Genomic DNA, 24,029 nt, shown 5'->3' on the forward strand with positions numbered 1-24,029 from the left:
TCATCACAAAGAACCCTGGCCACCCCGGTCATGGCCAACTCCCAGAAGTCCTCTGCAGAAGTGATACAAGTCAGCATGCTTTCTCCAGCCACCCTATCAACTACCGGCTCATCACAAAGAACCCTGGCCACCCCGGTCATGGCCAACTCCCAGAAATCCTCTGCAGAAGTGATACAAGTCAGCATGCTTTCTCCAGCCACCCTGTCAACTACCGGGTCATCACAAAGAACCCTGGCCACCCCAGTCATGGCCAAATCCCAGAAACCCACTGCAGAAGTGATTCGAGTTAGCATGCTTTCTCCAGCCACCCTATCAACTACCAGCTCATCACAAAGAACCCTGGCCACCCCGGTCATGGCCAACCCCCAGAAATCCTCTGCAGAAGTGATACAAGTCAGCATGCTTTCTCCAGCCACCCTGTCAACTACCGGGTCATCACAAAGAACCCTGGCCACCCCAGTCATGGCCAAATCCCAGAAACCCTCTGCGGAAGTGATTCGAGTTAGCATGCTTTCTCCAGCCACCCTGTCAACTACCGGCTCATCACAAAGAACAGTGGCCACCCGCGTCATAGCCCCTTCCCAGAAATCCTCTGCAGAAGTGGTTAGAGTTACCATGCTTCCTCCAGCGACCCTGTCGAATACCAGCTCATCACAAAGAACCCTGGCCACCCAGGTCATGGCCAACTCCCAGAAATCCTCTGTAGAAGTGAATCAAGTGAGCAATCTTCCTGCAGCCACCCTGTCTACTGCCAGCTCATCACAAAGAAGCCTGGCCACCCCAGTCATGTCCAACTCTGCAGGCCACGGCATCATCAAAGTGGTGGGCCCTGGTTGTGGAGCCCAGGATTTGGGGAGGGGTTCCAGTTGCAGGAAGGGCTCTACCTCTGGGACCACAGCTCCTGTGGATATCAAGTCTAGCACCCTGTCCTCAGGAGCTCGGCCACCAAATGTAGTGCCTGCTGCATCACAGGCTCCTCAAATAGGTGTTCAATTTATTTTAAAAAATGCCTCCAGTATCAGTCCAGTAACTCTACTGGAGCTTCCACAAGGTTCACTCCTTTTGAACACCCAGCAGCAGCCTCAGCAGCAGTGGCTCTACCAGTTTATTCCACAACCACAACTCCAACAGCCCACAACTACTGGTCCTCAGGAGCCAGTGCCACAGAGTTCAAGTGCACAAGGTTCAATCAGTCAGAGAACAGTCTCAACTGCTCAACAAGCCATTGTCCTTAACCTTCCTGGAGCAGGAAGTTTTCTGCAGCCCCAGCCGGCGGTGTTGGCTCCGCTTAACTCTGCAGAGAGAGAAAGAAGACCCCAGCAGAGCCAACCTCATCCCCAGCACACACTGCAGCAGGCCCCTGCCTTGCAGGAGCAGCCGCAGCAGCAGGTACAACAGTTGAGAATCTTGCAGGGCCCCATGGCCCTGACAACAGTAGTCGCCCAGAGAGCTGGGCCGCCTCCACCTAGTGTTCAGACAGCAAACCAGCCAAAAGGTAAAATGAAGAAAGGCACATCAAGTACTCAAAAATCCTAGGTCTTGCGTTACTTCTCTCTCTCTCTCTCTCTCTCTTTTTCTCTCTCTCTCTCTAAACGGGGAAGCATGAACAAAACAAAACAAAAAAACACTGAAGCAGAGAGTTTGAATATTTATTTCATCTTTGTCTTTAATGTCTCAGTATTTTACATTGCTAGGTATACAAACCAGAGAAGCAGAACCCAGTGCTTTTTATATAAAAACGGAAATGTTCTAATGAAAGAAAAAGAATGGACTTTGGTATTATCTACCATCAGGTCAATATCCTAGCTCTGCAATTTACTAACCTTAAGCCTATTTCCTAAATTCACTGAGTCTGCACTCCCCTACCTGTAAAATATAAATAGGAATATTCACTTCTTAAGTTTATTGTCAAGGTTAATGTAAGATATATTAAATACAGAAATTTAAAGTTAAATTAATTTTAATTAATATAAATACTAAATATTTGAAAGAAATAAACATTTAAGCTTAAAATAAACTACAGTAATAATATTAGTGCATATAATAGTTTTATTATACTCCATAAAAGCCAATCAACAGCAAATAAGCCACAGGAACTTAATTCTTTAAAAAAAAAACATGCTGGATTTTTAAATGTTATACACACACACACACACACACACACAACAACAACAACAACAACAGACATGTTTTAGGTTTTCAAATTACAGAGATATAGGTACAGCTATAGACATACAGATACAGATATAAATACAGAGATTTTAATCTTCTATTAAATAAGCAGTAGCCCTCTTACTCTACCTAGATGCCCCACATGGTGAATTCTCTCTCTTTCTTATAAAACTGGATGCATTAGCGCTTGTAATTTGTTCTTCAGTAATTGAGGGATGATTTGGATATATGACTCAATATCATTTGCCAGACAATTTTCTTCAAATGCATTATTCATGTAGTGCTTATTATTTTGTAAACATTTCATAATATACAAATGCACCTGCTGTCTGCCTCTTGCTCCTCTATTTTGTCTCAATTATTTTGTCCCCACCAGACAAGATAATAATAATAAGAGAGAAAAGGTAAAAGTTTCTTGACTTACAATAGTCAAGTGAATGAAAAATGATAAGTTTAAATAAACCGATGAAACAAATGACAACAGGGAATTATAGGGAAAAGAATAAATAATTGTGGTATGAAAATATCTTTAAAGATAGCTGTGAATTAAAAATGATTTTTGCAGCTCCTAAACAATGTATTTTATGATAGAATTTTATAGTAAGAAACTAAATGACTACATTAAGATCCTCTCCCTTCCAATTTAAGTAAATTCATAAGTGTGGATAATACTTTCAAAATACTTATATGTAGGGGAACCTGAGTGGCTCAGTCGGTTAAGCATCTAAGTCTTGCTCACAGCTCAGTACTGAGACTGAACCCCACTTCCGGCTTCCCATTCAACAGGGAGCCTACTTTTCTCCCTCTCCCTTTGTCCCTCTCCCCTCAAATAAATAAATCTTTAAAAAGTATAATAAAATAATTACATGTAACTATTAAGATTTATATCACTCAAAAATGTCACCTTCCTGAGTTTTTGGAATTGAAGTTTGCTTGAAAAGAATGAACTACTGAAAACATAAAACTATATTTGTTAAATAGTTATTTTTTATTAAAAGACTTTATTTTATTGTTATATTTGCTATTTCTACTATCTACTTGGATGATGGTAAGCATCTTTCATTTTACATGTCCTCCAAGTATGATGGCATTCATCATTTATTTTTCTGAGCCTGCCAGTGCATTTAGTGTTTGGTGTTAGAATGATTCACAAAGTAACAGAATTAATTACCAAGTAGTTTTAAATACTTTACAAAACAAAATATATCCGCATAGCCATATGCCTAACAACTTCTACTCTAACTTGTAGGCTTTGAGGGATTCTTAGAGAAATTCTCAGACTTCCTTCCTTTTTTTTTAAATTTTATTTTTATCTCAATTCAATTAATTAACATATAGTATATTACTAGTTTCAGAAGTGGAGTCACACTTCTTCTCAACAGCTGAACCAACAACCCAATGTAAGGTAATGGTATGAAAAAGTGGGGGCAGAATGAATCCTGACACTAGTAAATAGATTTCTGATAAAACATTTTCATCCATGACATTTCATCATGTATCATGATGCATTGCCAAATACCCTTTCCTGCATGTGCATACTCTGTGGAATCAAATTCAAACTATTATTTGGCTATGTGAGCCTGGGTTTGGCCTCTCTTCCCCATTTCCTAACATGTCCCCATTCACAGTTGTGACTTTGGCAGTAAAACTACTGGTGCTCCTGATGGCCTGGGTTGTTCCTCACTTGTGTGTTTTGGTTGAATCCCTTGATCAGGAACTTGTTTCTATTCTGTGCTCCTAGTGCAGTGCTTAGCCTAAGTACCATCACTCTGGAATCTGAGCCTATTTCTGTTTCATCTCTTATTAACAGCTGCCCTCAGCCTATTTCACAAGATTATTTGTGGATCAAATATAGTAGTAAATATAAAGAAACCTAAGAATTGAAAATGTACATTGATTAAGTATCGTTTTCATATTTTTGAGTTTTTTTTTCAAACAGAGATTGTATAACTGTGCATGAATTTTATAACATTAGCATTTTTATTTAATTGGTTAAAATTTGTTCTATATATAACCATAAATATATGTAATACAGATTTATATTCTCTATACTGAATGTCACAATTTTCTTTTTAAAACATCAAGAGTACTAAATGGGAACTATTACTGTAAAAAATCAGATATATATGTAATAGTATTTTTATCAGTATTTAAATGTAATTTCTCTTCAAGCAGAGGCTAAAAATCATATACAAGAAACAAGAAATTAAATACAGCTTTTTTTCTTCTTGGTTTTTAAACCAAGATAATGTTCCTAAAGTTATGATTCACTCATAGGTCATTCTGATGAATTTTAACAGAAAAGTTTTCTTTTATAAAATTTTAAGGCCAAATTGAGGAACAAGAAGAAGACAAATCAGTAAGACTGTCCTTTTTATTTCAACTTATCCCATTTCTTATGCACTTATGTTTCTTAAAGGTTTTGAGTTCTGCGCATATACTTATCTATGCAAATAAAACAGTGTTTTCCTGTCTCTGTTTAGCTTTTATTACAGCATGTGATAGTAGTCTGATGGAATTTTATTAGATTGGGGTGCTATGTTTGGGATGATAGGAATTCAAAGCCAATGTTGTAGAAAAATGGGGAATTACTGCTCAATGCGAAATTTTCAGTTTTACAAGATGAAAAAGTTCTAAAGGTTTGATATACAACAGTGTGAACACACCTAATACTACTGAAATGTATACATGAAAATGGGTAAGGTGGTAAGCTGTATGTTGTGAGTTTTTAACCACAATTAAAAATTTTAAACAACAACCAAACGACATGTGCACTCATAGCACAGTGGTTAAGAGTACAAGCCTCCAGAGCCTCACTGTCTAATATCAAAACCTGGCTCTGCTACTTGCTAGTTGTAGGGCTGTAGGTAAGTCACTTCACTTCATCTGCAAAATGGAGTCAGTGAATGGGAACTTCTTTTTATACAGTTGTGATAAGTATTAAAGAAGATAGTATTTATAAGCTGCTTAGTCCATAAAATTAATTCTCCAGAATAACTGAAATATAGGGGTTATTCTCACCAAATATAAAGGAAATGCTTTGGATTATCTAACAATATAGGCAACCTAGAAAACATGAAATAGTTCTGGTAACAGGGACACTTGGAAGTGGTGCTCATTCTCTAATGCAAATAAATGAGTTACGTGTTATCATTGGTTTATAAAATGATGTGAGATCAGTTTTCTGATGCTATGGACACAGAAAACAAATGGTAGTTTCTAATCTAAGCCCCAAATCAAACATTCAAATGTGAAACTCCCTGATTGACAAAAGAAGTTGCCTTATACATGCCCCACTCCACATAGCCTACTTCACCATAGGTGGCTGAAGGACTTTACAGGTTTAATGACTGATGATTCCCAGAGGCAAAGCGGAAGACCAATCAAAACCAACAGCATCCAGCCATTCACCTAAAGTTCATAACAGTGACTATGAGGGAGTCGCCCTAACTTGCATTTATTCAGTCATCTATTCACAGACATTTATTGAGCAACTATTATAGGACAGACTATTTCAAAGCCCTTAAGACACAAAAGTAAATGAGACATAATGTCTTTCAAAAGCTTACAGTCTAGTACCTTAAGAACAAATAAATATTAACAAAGTAGAGAAAACTAGTTTGGCTTTCAGATCAAATTATATTTATGCAGCACAATTTATGCATTAACCTTTTAATTTTTTATTGTATTTTAGTGTATGCAATGATAATTTTAAGAAACATTGCAATTTAGGGTTTAAAATGGAAAGAGCAACATATATCCAGATGTAGTGTTACATAATATCACTTTTTTAGCATTTGCCCTCATTTCAGCTTAATAAGCTCTCTTGGCTCTCATCTTTCAATGTTTAATCCAAAGCAATTAAACTGATATGCAAACGCCATCTCCATTGCTTTAAGAATGACACTTGACACAATTTCATTATAATAGGCAACTGGAATGTTTGTAGAATGATCAGCTCACTTTTATTTTTAAAATATATGCTTTTCTTGCAATGTATGCTTGTATATAAAATGTCCACACACACAAATTTTATTTGATAAATGCCATGTGGATAGTATTTGTCTTATTTTGAACACAAAGTTCATTCCATGTGGTATTTCAATTAAAAACCTGCTATTCTTTTGTTAGTATCTACAGAAATAAATACTTTAGCTAACAAATTACATTAGGAAAAAGTATAAGATAAGCAGAAAATGAACAAAGTGTGTGTATATGTGTGTGTGCGTGCACATGTGCACATGTATGTGTGTTTAAGAGAGATTCTTTTAAGATTCAGTTTCAAATAAGGGATCAGAAGGTTATAGTGGAAATGCCAGACATATTTTATGAGAACAGATTCATTTACTTAGGTTTACAGAGTAGGTTGGTTGTATTAATAGCCCCAGTTTTTCACTCCTGCCTATATCTATACCCTTTGCCATGTAACCTCCATTCTGAGTCTCAGTTGGCTATGTGACCTGCATGGGCCAATGGGATGTTATAAGTCATGAAGCAGGGGCTTCAATCAGTACTCACACATCTCTTCTTCCTCTGTTATACTTCTGCTGTTGACATGAAAACATGCCTGAGCTAGCTTCTGGACAATGAAAGTCTCATAGAGCTCAATTCTAGCATTCCTAGTTACTCCATCTTAAGGCATCTGAAATCAGTCAACAAGTAGTTAACTTCTAAAGAGGAGGTCAGCTGTATCTGGCTATGTTTAAGAGATCTCTTATTCTGAGAGTTATTTAATCATTGTCAGTTAGGAAAACACATTGTGTGGTATAGTACATGTCAGTGTCTTAAGATTTAATAGATTTTCTGTTAAGCATTAATGACATATATTCAATAACACACTTAAGCACTCAGATGTTTTAGAAAGATACACTATTAAAAAGAAAGACATATCAAGATTTGAGCATTTCTTCAAAAAGGAAATATTTTCCTTGGTCTAGTAGCTGAAAAAACATTTAAAGCACAAATCAATATTAATAATACATGTATATTTATCCTACAATTCACTCAATAAATATTTGTTGAGAAACTGCTATGTGCCAGTCATTGTTCAAATTTATGGGAAACAAAAGAGATAGGCTTTTGGATTTTGATTGAAGTGCTTTGCCTGGCAAACTCAAAAAAAAATCCTTAATTCAATCAGATACTATAAACCCAACATGAAAATTAGCACTAAAAATTTATTTTGACAGAAATAAAAAGTTAAAAATAATGTTTGTGTTTATGTGCAAAAATGAAACAAAAATAGAAAAGACTGAAATATGTGAGCTATAATTAATATGGGCTTAATATTATTTTAATTTTGACTCCTATAATTAATTCCTGACAAATTCATCTGTGCTCCAATACTTATATGGCTAAGAACTATCTAAATGAATCTAAAAACTTACAGTTTTAGCATGGTCCTAAGACAAAGAGTTGGCCAATTTATTAAACCCTGAATCATGGAAACCCCTATCACCTGTAGGAAGTGTTTAAGGGTTTGGAGCATGGTGCTAAGGTGAAGTAGATGGGTTTTAAATCCAACTTCCATCCTTTAGAAGTTGCCTGACCTCGAGTAAGTTATTTAATCTCTAACTTATAAACATTTTTTAAAATTCCAGAGTTGTAGTATACTAAATGTGACTTTTTAATTTTGGAATTATTAAGAGTAGACATGGTTTTTTCCTTCTGATTCTATAGGTAAGAAAAGATTCCATGTAATCTTTTCTTACCTATAGCAAGAATCTAAAATGAAAAAAGCATGGGCACCTGGGTGGCTCAGTGGGTTGAGCCGCTGCCTTCGGCTTAGGTCATGATCTCAGGGTCCTGGGATCGAGTCCCGAGTCAGGCTCTCTGCTCCGCAGGGAGCCTGCTTCCCTCTCTCTCTCTCTCTGCCTGCCTCTCCGTCTACTTGTGATTTCTCTCTATCAAATGAATAAATAAAATCTTTAAAAAAAAATAAAATAAAATGAAAAAAGCAAAAAGAATTCTAGCCAATTAGCATAAGTTTACCTCAATCACATGATGTGATGAGCACTGGTGTTAGACACAACTGATAAATTATTGAACATTACATCTAAAACTAATGATGTACTATAGGTTGGCTACTTGGATTTAAATTAAAAAAAGAAAAAAAGTAAAGATAATGTTTTTTTTCCCTGAAAATAAAATATTTCATAAGATTCCTAGGCCAGAAGCTAAGTAAAATTAGAACGTAAAGAGTTAAGTGGAAAACTGAGGATATTTCCTTGAGAGTATTAACTGGACCTTGTATTCCCAGTTGCCATAGCCTAAGTTTAATGGTGGCAAAGGACTGGAAGAGCCAGGGGCTCGGTTAAATACCACACTGGAGAGAAACCCCATCCCATAAAGCTAAGGGCTACACCCTCAAGATAATGATGAAACATACTGAACTTGACCTTTCCTAAATCCTTACACATTGTTAAGATAGATTTATAGAACAAATTCATATCACTGAGTCCCTCAAAAACCTCAAGCCATGAATTTAATTTAATTTAGAGTGATCCCAGAGTATCATATATTAGAGAACTGACAAAGCAAATGGAAATCCTTTCTAGAAGAGTTCTCCTTCATCCTAAACTCCAGAGAATCCACAAAAATAATATTCTAAGGGATATGATCAGCTCATTGAAAACAAACAAACAAACAAAAAGCAACTAAGAACAAAAGGAAATAAGGGGCCTTGAGCAAAAATCAAGAAAAAGAACAGAGAGCAGCTCTCTCTCCTCTCTATGGTGAAAATACAGATTTTTAGGGTATCAACCAGCACATTTAAAACAAAGAAATAAAAGACAAGCATAAAGTATATACAGATATTTCTATACTTGTTTACAAAATTTATCTAACCAACTTGGAATAAAGCAATTTTTTTGAAACTCCTGAAAATGAAAAATATAAGGCGTGCACTTGTGTTGAGCACCAGGTATTGTATGAAGGTGTTCAATCACTATATTGTACACCTGAAACTAATGTAATGCTGTATGTTAACTAACTATAATTTAAATAAAAACTTAAAAAAATTAAAACCTCAAGGGATAGGTTTAATATCACATTAAGTGCAGCTAATGAGAAAATAGCACTAAAGCATACAGTGTGGGGGGAAGGGGGAAAGTCACTAAAATAGGAAAGTGCTCACCATCTCTTGAACATCCTTTTTTCAGGGTGAGCCATGACAAATGGCATCCTTGCCGTTGATCACCCTTAAAATGAATGTTTTGCTGCTTATATAAAGGATAGAAAGATGGTAGAGCAAATCAAAATCCACTTTTGGGGAAAAACAAACAAACAAACAAACAGAATTCTGCCCATATATATTAGGAGCTTCTTCCCAAATATCTAATTGTATATTTTTTCAATGTCAAACTGAATGCAAAGAGCATAAAAATGTGATGTTTTTGTTCTGTAATCAGACTTCCAGAGAGAAATAATAACCAAGCACTTATGTACCAAATAAGGTACTAAGGGTTTTATACACATTATTGCCTCAAGTCTCACAATATCCTTGGAAGAAGAAATTAATATCCTCCTTTGATACCAAAGGAAACAGATTCAGAGAGAAGAATAAATTGTAAATAATCAACCAGGATTTGAACTCAGGTCTGCTGGCTCAAGAGCCCAAGCTCTTAACACCAAAAATAGTGTTGTTGTTTTTTAAGTAAACTCTACCCAAGGTGGAGCTTGAATTCATGATCCCCAGATCAAGAGTTTCAATCTCCACCCACTGAGTACTGTGCCAGTCAGGTGCCCCTAACCCCACCCCCTGCAAAAAAAAAAAAAAAAAAAAAAAAATATATATATATATATATATATATATATATACACACACATATATATATGTGTGTGTGTGTGTGTGTATGGTGTTTATATATATGATATATACATATGTGGTATGTATATATTATATATGTATATATTTTAGTGATATATATGTGTGTACACACACACACACACACATATGTGTAAGTAAATATGGTTAAAACATCAGTGTCATCTCATTTTAAAAGCACTTTTTATATCCATACCATTTCAATGAAGTTCCCTCCAAATTCCTTCCCAGATCTTTGACAACTTAATATTAAGCTGGAAGAATACTGCTAGGCAGAAGGACTCTACCCTAAATATAAGTTGCTTACCATTCTACATGGTGAACAATGTCCTAAATGGAAATGTAGAAGAGAACCTGATAAATATGACCAATTTGGGATCAAAAAGATCATGCAGTTTAATGGTCAACTACAATAGGGCAAAATGTAACATCAATGAAGAGAAGAGTCTCCCTTTGGTTATGTAGCCAGCTGCAAAAGATTTAACAGCTTCCACAACAGTGGCGGCATGTGACTATGAGCCACCTGGGTGATGTATCTAAACTAATTTTAGCTTAAAAAAAATCACAATATTTAGACCAAGAGAGGGGCTAGTCTTTTTCTTCTCCATATGTTAGACCAAAGGAGAATGAGAATGAGAATGATGCGACTGGAAGCTCTATCAAATGTATCACTCTGAGAACAAGAGATGTTTAGTCTATAAAAGATAAAAAAACATAGGAGCATAAGAGGTGGGAGGGGTGACAGGGGAAGACATGTGTCTCCAGGTATCTGTCCATAGGGAGACCCTAATGATTTCCTGTTCAGGGTGGCTTTAAATTCAATTAAGTGTGTTAGATTTATTGAGCTTAGAACCCCTTCAAATTTTGTTTTCTGTTTTCTGTGTGTTTATTAGTAGCTGGGAAACTCTAGCAAGGATTTGAGCCAAAGAGGGCATAAAGATATTACATCGCCTCTGAGCCCCATTTACACTCCCAGCATTACTGGAAGAGTAGGCTAAACAGGGACATTTTAACTTTCTAAAACTATCAGAAGAGCTTTTGTAAGAATGAAGAACTGCAGTTGCTCTAGGGTAGGTCCCAATATACAGAGCTTGGCTCAAAAGGAAGGAACTCTGATGAACCCAGAATAATGAAGAAATTTCTAACTGGATGTTGCAAACAGAAATGACTGCCTCAGGATGTCATGGACTTAAAGTTCAAATATAGGTTTGATGACCATGTGGCAGATACGGGTAAGAGAACATAAAAAACTAAGTGAGCTAAAAAATTAAAAACTAAATGAGCTAAAAAGTCCCCACTCCAATCCCATGATTGTTTTAGACTAAAATTCCCAAACCTCTTTCTCTTTTACTCTTCCTGGCTCTTCCCATCTCTTTTCCAAGTACTGGTTTGAAACAATCATCCTCAACATTCTTCTAGTATCTTAAATCCATTCAGTTAAAGAACAGAATATATCATCTGCCAATTTCATGTTTCTTTTTTGATACCACATTATCCTAGTCATCCAAGCAAGAAACCAGTCATTATGGGCCCCTCCCTTTCCTCCTTAATCAGTTGTGAAATTATGTGGATTCTGCTTTACAAAACGTTTCTCATATCCACCTCCTCCTTTCCAGTTCTTTCCCGCTCTCCTAGTCCAAACCTTCACTATTTCTCACATAGGCCATTTGATAATGAACTGTTAACTATTATCCCTCCATCTGATTTCACCTCCATTCTATTTATCTAATATATGATAGCCAAATCATTTTTTCTCAAAAGTAGGCTGGATGACACATTCCCCCCTTTTCAAAATTCATTACCTCCTGCAGAATTAAGTACAACCCCCTCACAATGGGATGTGATCTGAAAGCTACACTGAATTTTTCCATTCGCTCTCTTACTGTGATCATAGGTGCAATACCCTTCATTTCTGCCAAAGCTTTTGACTTTACATTCTTAGATTTTCTATCTATCTTGAGTGACATTAAGACTTTGCCTATCCCTGCCTGGCAGGGCAGCCTGCTTCTCCTTCTCCCACTCTTCCTGCTTGTGTTCTCTCTCTCATTATTTCTCTCTCTGTGTCAAATAAATAAATGAAATCTTAAAAAAAAAACACTGCCTAGAGTGCCTCTAATTTTCACCTTTGTAGTCAAAACTCATTTCAAACATTACCTACACTAAGACATCTTTACATGAGTGATTCCAGTCATTTATAATCCTTTAGAGACCTTTATTTACATTTTCTTTAGGTCACAATGTAGTCCACTTTGTATTATACGTATTTGCATACTCAGTAGAATTCACCCTATTATATCAAAAGCCTAGAGCAAGAGTCACACTGATGCTCTCCAGCATCAGGCACAGTGTAAGTGTTCAATAAATAAATGCGACAAATTAGTACTGCTGCTTTTCATTGTATGCATATCATTCTTTAAGTTGGTATTCTTATAAAAATATGACAAGTGTATTGTCCATACACAATCATCACCACCACTGGATAAACCTGCCAATGTGCATTTCCTCCTGATAGTCAACAGTAAAGGTTTAATAAACCCCAGGAAAAGTAGTTCATCCATCAGCTCTCTCACTTAAGAAGATATATGTGTACAAAACAATTCTCTGCTTAAAACTCCCTTCCTTGTGGGCATTATATTTTTGGCTTTATTTAACAAGTAAAATATATAGATACACATATCTTACTACGCTCAGGCACTGTTCTAACTGCTTCACAAAATAGAACTCATTTAATTTATCATGCAGTTTGATATGTAAAATCCTTCAATTCAGGGATAATGTTAAAAGTATCTTTTATGATGCCTGCTTAGCCACATACCCTTTTAAGTGAAACTTCTCCCTTTTAAGCATAAACGTAGGCCATATACCCTTTTAAGCACAAACTTAGGCTCAGCTGAAGGCAATGAAGCATACTCCCAGCTCCTATACCACTCCCTTCACTCACACAAACCTCTACAATAAGGACAAGTGACTTGGAACAGTGACAAACAGGAGGACAGGATACCAACCCTCCAAAGAGGTTCACATCCTAATCTCCAGAACTTTTGAATAAATTACCTTACTTGACAAAAGAGACATTACTAATGGGATTAAATTAAGGCTCAAGAAATGGTAAGATTAGCTGGGATTATTCATGCGGGCCTAATCTAATCACAAGAAACCTCATAAGGAAAAAGAGGTAGGCATTACTTTAATACTGACTACATCTATGTAAAGATTTCGACACAAGTACAAAAAAAGAGAAGAAATGGGTCTATTCTTTTTTTTTCACCTTTAGAATTTGTGAATGCCTTTATCATTCACAAAAGCAAAGAAGTGGACTAGAACTTCTGCTCCCAAATGCCCTTCTTTTAATATTTTTCTCCAGTTCACAATGTCCGTGTAGTTCTTCTTTTAAAAATGTGTACAATGTATCATTACTTCATATATCTGTTCAAGGACTACATATTTATAATACTTCAAATGGATTATGAATGGAAGGGAGAGAGAAAAAATTCATCCATGTTTGTATAATCCAAATTATTACAATTAATAATAGTAGAGGTAGTTATTACTATTAGTCTAGTTTTTTCTTTTTTTAAGATTTTATTTACTTATTGGATAAAGAGTGAGAGAGAGGGAGCACACAAGTCAGGAAAGGGGTAGATAAGGTCTTAATTCTTCTTTTTGATAGGTTCTTTTCCTGGGTTGGGGATCAAGGTAATGCTGGCCTCATAAAATGAGTTTGGAAGTTTTTCCTCCTTTTCTATTTTTTGGAACATAGAATTCCCTTGGGAAGCTGTATGACCCTGGGCTCTTGTTTGTTGGGATATTTCTGATGACCACTTCAATCTCCTTACCAGTTACGGGTCTTTTCAGGTTTTCTATTTCTTCCTGGTCCAGTTTTAGTAGTTTATGCCTCTCTAAGAATGCATCCATTTCTTCCAGATTGTCAAATTTGCTGGTATATAGTTGCTCATAATATGTTCTTATAATTGTTTGTATTTCTTTGGTACTGGTTGTAATGTCTCCTCTTTTATTCATGATTTTATTAACTTGGGTCCTTTCTCTTTTCTTATTGATAAGTCTGGCCAGGAGTTTATCAATCTTATTAATTCTTTCAAAGAACCAGCCCTTAGTTTTGTTGATTTGTTCTACTGTTCTTTTGGTCTCTATTTCATTGATTTCTGCTCTGATCTTTATTATTCCTCTTCTCCTGCTGGGTTTAGGCTTTCTTTGCTGTTCTTTCTTTAGCTCCTATAGGTGTAGGGCTAGGTTGTGTATTTGAGACCTTTCTTGTTTCTTGAGAAAGGCTTGTATTGCTATATACTTTCCTCTCAGGACCACCTTTGCTGCATCCCAAAGATTTTGAACAGTTGAGTTTTCATTTTCATTTGTTTCCATGAATTTTTAAATTCTTGTTTAGTTTCCTGGTTGACTCATTCATTCTTTAGTAGTGTGCTCTTTAGCCTCCATGTACTTGAGTTCTTTCCAACTTTCCTCCTGTGATTGAGTTCCAGCTTCAGAGCATTGTGGTCTGAAAATATGCAGGGAAGGATCCCCATCCTTTGGTACCAGTTGAGACCAGATTTGGGACCCAGCATGTGATCTGTTCTGGAGAATGTTCCATGTGCACTAGAGAAGAATGTGTATTCTGTTGCTTTGTGATGGAATGTTCTGAATATATCTGTGATCTCCATCTGTTCCAGTGTGTCATTTAAAGCTTTTATCTCCTTGTTGATCTTTTGCTTGGATGATCTGTCCATTTCAGTGAGGGGGGTGTTAAAGTCCCCTACTATTATTGCATTATTGTTGAGGTATTTCTTCGATTTTGTTATTAATTGGTTTATATATTTGGCTGCTCCCATGTTAGGGGCATAGATATTTAAAACTGTTAGATCTTCTTGTTGGACAAACCCTTTAAGTATGATATAGTGTCCTTCCTGATCTCTTATTATAGTCTTTGGCTTAAAATCTAATTTGTCTATTATAAGGATTACCACCCCAGCTTTCTTTTGATATCCATTAGCATGGTAAATTGTTTTCAACTCCTTCCCCTTAAATCTGGAGGTGTCTTTGGGTCTAAAATGAGTTTCTTGCAGCCAGCATGTGGATGGGTCTTGTTTTTTTTATCCATTCTGATACACTGTGTCTTTTTATTGGGGCATTTAGCTTGAAATGGGTCTATTCTTATTCTTTGGGGGATTATCTATTTTATTTGCATATAATTGACACACAATGTTACATTAGTTTCAAGTGCACAATGCAACAAATGCTACATCTCTTTGTTATGCTCTGCTCACCACAATTGTAGCTACCATCTGTCATCATACAGTGCTATTGCAGTATCACTGACTATTCCTTATTATCCCTTTTATTCCCATGATATATTTATTCCATAATCCACAGTTTGAAGCCTGTACTCTCACTCCTCTTTACGTATTTGCACATTCCCCACACCCCTCCCCTCTGGCAACCATCAGTTTGTTCTGCCCTTATAGGTCTGATTCTGCTTTTTGCTTGTTTGTTTGTTTATATTTTGTTTTTTCATATTCCACATATGAGAGGAATCATAAGGTATTTGTCTGTCTGACTTATTTTACTTAGCATAATACACACTAGGTCCATTCCTTATTCTTTTAAAGTCAAAACAAAGAACAGAGTTGGCCTTAATATATAAGAAGGATTATATTCTGGTGATTACCCAAAAAGAAAGCAGCATTCCCATTTTAGAGGAAATATTAAAAAGTACAGGAAAAGAAATATAAAACTTTTGCAAACTGCCCAATTAACTGAGTTAATAATATTCCATTTTTTTATTTGTAATGTGACTTAATAATTCAAAGAAACTTTCATGTATTATGTATGTACACACATGTATACATACATGTTCATATATTCATCAATTTCTATTATACACCATTCACAAAATAAATCCTAGATTGCTAATACATCAAAATTCTTCTTTAAAAAAGCTATAAATATACCTGACTTCAGATTCTGACACTGAGATCAGGAAGGCTGGAAGGCTTTCTTAAATAACACACCCCAAAGGCAGGGGGAAATATGAAAGACCAGATTGATACATTAAACGTATAAAATTTAAAAACTTTTCAATCCTAAGCAAAGTAAAAACAATACACTCTGAGAAAATATCTGCAATGTATAAAATTTTAAAAAAGATTAAAAAACAATTTATAAAATATTATCTACGAATCAATGAGAAAATAAAACAATATAAATATGGTCAATGTTGATAACTAGGCATCTCAAAAAGAAGAAAGAAAAAATAACCAGTACATCCATTAAAACTTAAATTCATGACCGATGAGGGAAATATACATTAAAAGACATTGATAGCATCTTCTCTTTTCATTGCTTCTAAAAGATAGGGGGCCTTTGAATCATGGAACACTGCATCAAAAACTAATGATGTACTTGTATGGTGACTAACATAACATAATTTAAAAGGGGGGGAAAAAAGATGGGGGTCTATGAATTCTTATACCTGCTGGTGGGAAAGTAAATTGGTACTGACGTTTGGAGGGCAATTTCACAGTCACTATTAAAATTAATGATGCCTGTACCCATGACTGTCATTTCTGCTTCTTAGTATGTATCCCAAAGAAATACTTGCTTATGTGTTCAATAAGGTATAACTATGGATTAGAACTAAAGGCATTGTTTGTAATGGTGTAACATTTGGAGAATCCTAAACAACTACCCATAGGGAAACAATAAAGTTTTCATGTTGTATAACCATGAAACACTCTTCATCAGTTAAAAAGGATGAGTTGAGCCTGAAATGGGGAAACCTCCAACATGCATTAAAATAATCTGCAAAACAATTCATACAATTTCAATAAAAACCATCTGATTGCTTGTATTCTATTCTTTTTTTTTAAGATTTTATTTATTTATTTGACAGAGAGAGAACACAAGTAGGCAGAGAGGCAGGCAGAGAGAGAGAGAGAGGAGGAAACAGGCTCCCTGCTGAGCAGAGAGCCCGATGCGGGACTCCCAGGATCCTGAGATCATGACCTGAGCCGAAGGCAGTGGCTTAACCCACTGAGCCACCCAGGCGCCCCGCTTGTATTCTATTCTTAAAATGTGGTTACCTTTAGAGAAATCAGAGAGTAGAATTGAGTAGTGGCCAAGAAAAACTACAGTGTTCCATGTGCATTAAAAAAAAATTTTTTTGTAAGAATAGATTTGCTTTGTCTCATTTAAAATACATGAAGATTATAAATACTGTAAAAAAAAAAAGGAAAGTGAATCAAGGCAAATGTCTATGTAAACTAAGCAGCTAGATGAGTAAATAGATGAATGAGGCTGTTTAAATTTCCCTTTTCTGTGAACATAAATATATTTCATGTTTATGATGATACAATTTAATTCCATAGATGAAAATATGAATTTGAGTATGGAAAAAAAAAGCCCCTAAAATGAATAGTTAATTTTAGTTTTTTTTTTTAATTTCAAAGATATATGATCTTCTATTTCTATTCATTCTTACTTATTTCCATTGAATTACTTTTCTGGTTGAAATGAAATGATCATGTCAACCGCAGAAGATTAAGTTAAATCCCAGATCACTGAAACTTTTTGAGCAGATTTACAACTTGCATTTGGGAACAATGGAAAGCAATGCATGTTACTGAATAATGAAAACATGGGCATAAAAATGGAATGTCTCATATGCATGGCAAAGCTTTGAAACTATCTCCATGCAAAGTTTCTAATACATGTCAATTTTCAGGTACCTGGTAATCTGCTCATTTACATTAACCTACTTTTGAAATATCCCTAAAACAGAATTTTCTCCCTTGTTCTCCTACCTACACACCTATACCTGTGTGTGTGTGTGTGTGTGTGTGTATCTAATGTGGAGAAAGAATGAAAGCTTAAATGATGAGTGCTGTGAAATGTGTAAGCTTGATGATTCATAGACCTGTACACCTAGGACAAATGATACATTATATATTAATAAAAATAATTAAAAAAAGAATGAGAGCTTAATTAAAAAAATGTTTTCAGTGATGTTTGTTGGGAAAGTTTGGTCCTTATTTCAATGAATTATATAATATATACACACAAATGCACACACATATATGGATGTTCTGATGTAAAACAGTACAAATCCATCTTTTCTTACAGAATGTCCTAATGCTGGCTAGTACTTGGGGGAGTGTTTCCTTCACTTGAAATTCATCATAGTATGCTTTTTGCCATATCTCTATCAGATAAAGCTATTTTATACCTTCAGAAAATTAGACATTTATTAAAATCAATGAGGTATTCTTTTTCTTGAGTTTCTACTATGTGCTTAGTTTATGGAATAATATAATTTATACTATTATATATATAATATATATATTATATATATAATATATATAATATAATTTATATTATATAATAATATAAACTAAGCAGGTAGCAGGTAGCCACAGTTTAGAGGTTCTTTGGGAGCAAAAGAAAATATTCACCTTAACCCCAAGAAAAGGGAAAAGCACTAGCTAGAATATCTGTACCCCAACTCTATTCATGAGACATTTGGTCTCCCCTTTGGTAGCTCAGTTTCTCCTTAACAGACTGGAAAGAAAACTATGGAAAATAAATAGAAAAAAAGCAAAAATTACCTGAAATCCCACCATGGGAGAAAACCATTTTTAATAATATGGGCATTTACTGTATTTTCCCAATGAGTTAGTTGTGTTTTTTTTTCATCATCCAGAAAAAAGCTATTTTCATTTTTTTAAAGATTTATTTATTTATTTATTTGAGAGAGAGAGAGAGAGAAAGCATGAGCAAGCACATGAGCACCACAGGCTGAGGGAGAATCTTAAGCAGACTCCATGCTGAGCATGGAGCCCAACACAGGGTTTGATCTCAGGACCCTGATATCCGGACCTGAGCTGACACCAAGAGTCAGATGCTCAATGGACTGTGCCACTCAGGCACCCCAAAGGTCTTTTCATTTTAAATGATAAATGAAGGGATGGAAATCAATAAGTATATAGTTTTGACTACCTAAGTATTTAGCACTTGTTGGCAGACAGTTTAGGAATTGTCATCTCCATCAGGCACTGATAAGAAAGACCTCCAGAAGTAATGATGCTGAGCTGTCTATGGGACCTTTTCCAGTGTTAATCTGTTTGAAAATCTATTCTATAAAAAAAGGGGGGGCTTCATTTTCTGTTAATATTGGGACCTGTGATGCAGTTTTTGTGACCTATTAACCTGCTTCTTTGACAATGTATAGTCCACTTGCTTTGTGCTTTTATAGTGTTTACTTGACCTTAAAGAGAAATGTATTATCACCATCATTATTTTAAGCTGCATTTTAGCATAATAGGCAATTCAGGTGGTACTAGCCTATGTTCTAAGTCATGTTTACATTTTTTTTAAGATTTTATTTATTTATTTGACAGACAGAGATCACAAGTAGGCATAGAAGCAGGCGGAGAAAGAGAGGGCGAAGCAGGCTCCCCGCTGAGCAGAGAGCCTAATGCGGGCCTCAATCCCAGGACCCTGAGACCATGACCCAAGCCGAAGGCAGAGGCTTAACCACTGAGCCACCCAGGCGCTCCAGTCATGTTTACATTTTAAAACTGATATATAATTAGAAAATAGACTAAATTACTCTTCATATTGTGATGTATGTCTGCCTTTTTTTTTATTGTCTTCTGCTAATGTCCATCCTTTGTTGTGACTAAGGCAAAGCTGCCCAAATGCATCACTAATGGCCAGATGCAAGGGCGTTTGTTGAATGATTTATGTTCAAAAAAAGCTTACGTTCTCCATAACCTGGGTGTCTCAATTGGTTAAGCATCTGCCTTCATCTCAGGTCTAGATCCAGGGACCCCAGATTGAGGCCTCCATAGATTCCCAGGATTGAGTCCTGCATGAAGCCCCCATAGGGCTCTTTGCTCAGCAGGGAGTCTGCTTATCCTTCTCCCTCTGCCCCTGCTCTTTCTCTTTTGCTCATTTGCTCATTCTTTCTTTCTCAAATAAATAAAATCTTTAAGAAAAAGTACACTCTTGACCTTTCTCTTCTAATCACACCTATCTTCATTTTATTCTGTGGTCTTACTACTGCATGAGATTAAAATTGGGGAAAATGTGACACTGTTATCTTCTGTTCAGATATATACTTATTTGTTTACTGTTTACTTCTAGAACCTAAGACAAATGGAGGCAAAAGTCACATTTTTTTAATTCCCAATTTAATCTCTGATGCCTAGCGGAGTCCAGAAACACAGTAGGTTCTCAATAAATGCATCTGAAAGAATGACTTATTTTGGTCCTCAGGTTTAAGCTCATATCACTTACCTGTGTCAGAAAGTTTATCCTAAAGCAACCATCAAAAAACAAAAATCAAAACAATTGTGGTGCATCAGTACACATTTTTCCATTTCCCTTTATAGTTTTTTAACTTATTTTCACCTCTAACATTATTCTCACTGTTCTCACAATTTTCATTTGAATATTAGCATGCTCCATGTTCTAGTGCTTATTCATGTAATTGAAAATTTTTGTCTTATCAAAATAACATTTTCCCCTTTGCCCCAATTCAACTTCTCTTCCCAAAACCATCATTAGATTTTCACTATCTTTCGGATTCTATTGTTTCACCTTGGCCTTCAACTATAGTCATTATTCCAAGCTCTCTTCATAGTTCTAACATATAATTGTTTGCTTGATTATACTCAAACATATATCCTATTTTGCCTCCCACACATTCTGTGCCTCTTATACATTAAATAAGTGTTCTACATAGCTTTCTATATCTGTACCCATTCATCATATATTTTTAACAAAAGAAAAATAAAAAAGAAGTAAATTTAACAGATTATACAGTATATAAATAATAATACTTCCTTCTCTCTTAGTGGATGTCAGCATACACAAAGAGCCTCCTCACCTTCCAGTCAGGGCTGCAGAGGTGCCACTGACATCTGGAGTCTCTTTCCTAAAAGCAGGGGACACATATGAAGTCTCTATGAGTATGCTGATACCTAACTCACCTCCATTTTTAGACATAACTTTCTAGCCTTTTTCTGTCTGCCATACTAGGTGAAGAGAAACAGTTTAGGTTAAGGATGACAGTGTGAAAACAACGATTTAAGCAGACATTTTAAAATTCTCTTACCTAGGTTAAGTTCATAATTACAATAAACTAATCAGTCAGGAAATTTCTCTAACTTTAACTGGCTCTCTACCACATAGTAGGATATGTATTATAATACCAATAGTTTTAAGTATAGTAGGTGCTCATTTATTTTTCATGTAAAGCAGCCCTGACTACAGATTACGGATCCAGTATAGCAGCTGCATTATGTCCTCAGAGACACCAGCTCCTTCCTGCTTTCTATTCTATTATCTTTGTGTTATGTTCCTTAGATCTAGAGCTCTCACTGTATTGACTCTGTTTCAGGAAGGAAGAAGGGAAAGGGAAAATCGCCAAAAGGGTGCTTACCAGCTGAACCAGAACCCTGTAGGGAAATTGCCTGGAAACACTCTCCAGGAATTCCTAGACTTCACTGGCCAGACTAATGCCACATAACCACACCCAGGAACAAGGAAGGGAGGAAAATGCAATTTTCTTTTAGGCTGGGCCCATTTCTATCCTGAATAATATTAGGTTTGTGCCATAAAAAGGAAGGCGGTACTGATAAATGCTAAAATGTGAATGGAGCGCCATAACATTATGGTAAGGGAAAGGATCCCAAAACAGAAATCCACATATTGTATGAATCCCTTTATATTTAATATCAAGAAATAGTAAATCAAGAGAGACAGTCCAGATTAGTAGCTGTCAGGAGCTGGGGAAAAGGAAATTGGGACATTTTCTTTTGGAAATGTTTGAAATGTTTTAGAACTAGATAGAGGTGGTGGTTGAAAACTTTGTGAATGTGCTAAATGACACTGAACTGTTCACTTTAAAACAGTTAATTTTATGTTATATGAATTTCAGAAGTTCACAATAAATAAATAAATAAATAAATAAATAAGAGAGGTAAAGTAGGATCTTGCAAGGAAGAAGGGAAAGAAGAACAGTGGATAGGCAACCAATAGCCTCAGCTACTGTGTGCATATTTTCAATTGGCAACTATCTATTTTGCACCTACTGTGTGATAGTGGGTAAAGCTACAATGGTCAAAGTGATGGACAAGTTCCTGACCGTATAGTGGGCCCAGAAATATCTGATGAGAAAAACATTAAGAAATCCAGTTGAAGACATTTTACAAAATACCTGGTCAGTACTACTCAAAAATTTCAAGGTCATTATCAAAAGTAAGGAAATATAATAAACTACCACAATGAAGAAGAACCTCAGACATGATGATTAAATGTAATGTGGTATGCTAGGTGGGATCTTTGCCAAAAAGAGAGCACAAGCAGAGGGAGCAGGCAGAAGGAGAGATAGACTCTCTGCTAAGCAAGGTGACTGATACAGGGCTTGATCCCAAGATCCTAAGATCATGAACTGAGCTGAAGGCAGACACTTAATTGACTTAGCCATCCAGGCATCCTCTGGATGGGATCTCTGAACAGTAAAAGGATATTAGGGAAAAATCAGAAAAAATCTAAATAAAGTATTGACTATAGTAGTAGTAATTGTAGTAGAAGTAGTAGTAGTAATATATCAGCATTGATTTACTGTGACAAATTTACCATAGCACTATAAATAGTTAAAAATAGGTGAGACTGGATGTGAGGTACACAGGAATTCTCTGAATTTTTATAATTCTGCATATCTGAAACAGCTACAAAATAAAAATTTTATTTTTATAAATAGGGTATGTATGATATTTCTCCAAATTTTGCACCCATTTGCACTCTTGAATTCCCTTTTCTGAATCCTAAAGCACTTTTGCCAAAAGGTAAGATATCAATAGTGTTGTGCGATGACACAGCCTGAATCACTGTTGTACACCTGAAACTTATGTATCATTTTTTGTCAATGATACTCAAAAATTTTAAAAGGGTAAGTTATGATATATCTAATATATATACATGTGTGTATACATATATATACACATATGTGCACATATATATGAATGTCTAATATGTACTTTATACTAGATTAGGTTTTTGATATCATATCATTTAGTCTCCATCACAATCTTTTTTAAAAAAGATTTTATTTATTTATTTGAGTGAGAGAGCATGAGAGGGTAAAAGGTCAGAGGGAGAAGCAGACTCCCCATGGAGCTGGAAGCCCAATGCAGGACTCAACTCTGGGACTCTGGAATCATGACCTGAGCCAAAGGTAGCTGCTTAACCAACTGAACCACCCAGCATCCTCTTCATCACAATCTTGTGCTTTATCCCCAGTTAACAGTCAGGGAATGGAAACTCAGAAAAATTATGTAACTTAGCTAACAGCACATTGCCAAAAGAGAAAGGAGTCAAAATGATCTGGTTCCTATATCTTTTCAGTACACTGACTTGCCTTTCTTATAATAGAGTTGTCCCATTTTTCTCAGAGAGCCATTACCACAGTGAGATGAGATATTTAAGTGTGCATGTGTTCTATCTATGTTTGCCATTTGCCAGTATATGCTTGGGAGAACAGAGCATACAATTCTCAGTCTATGTGGCTCAGGTGCTCGAGCCTATCCCTGGCTTTGGGTAGGCATATGACCCTGAACTGACCAATCAGAGTACTACATCTCCTTGGCCACTAGGGTTGGTTCAAGCACGGGCATATAATCAAAGCATGAATTCAAAGCCAGACCAAACAAAAACCTACCGTTTTCTGAAATGAGGCAGGGGGAACCAGGGATCATAATAAGCCTGAGGCTGTCAGGGGCCATTTTCATCACTAGAAGGATATAGCCTGACTGAGAATGTAGCCAACAGACACGCGGGAGAGAGAACAGTCAGGAGATGGAGAAATGGAGACAGAGACAGGGACAGGACACAGAAAGGAGCAGGAAGAAGAGGAAGAGGGACCCAGTACCGATAACAATTGACCTCCTGCTTCACCTGTATCTGTAGAGACAGTCTGATTCCTGGAGTGCTCCGTTCCTAGGTCAATATATTTCTT

At 36.0% G+C, this 24,029-nt stretch overlaps 2 protein-coding genes across 2 annotated transcripts in view; one reads left to right on the forward strand and one right to left on the reverse strand.

Annotated features, from left to right (window-relative positions):
- Positions 1–1,536, forward strand: part of LOC132007656 (transcription factor SPT20 homolog) — a 5,305-nt gene extending 3,769 nt beyond the window's left edge. The window contains exon 2 of the mRNA XM_059385906.1: positions 694–1,536. Coding sequence (XP_059241889.1) covers positions 694–1,536 — 843 coding nt within the window. The remainder of the gene's footprint in view (positions 1–693) is intronic.
- LOC132007192 (interleukin-1 receptor accessory protein-like 1) overlaps positions 1–24,029 on the reverse strand; it is a 494,275-nt gene that overhangs the window by 402,604 nt on the left and 67,642 nt on the right. The window lies entirely within an intron of this gene.

The sequence above is a fragment of the Mustela nigripes genome, chromosome X (genome assembly GCF_022355385.1).
Source record: "Mustela nigripes isolate SB6536 chromosome X, MUSNIG.SB6536, whole genome shotgun sequence".
NCBI lineage: Eukaryota > Metazoa > Chordata > Mammalia > Carnivora > Mustelidae > Mustela > Mustela nigripes.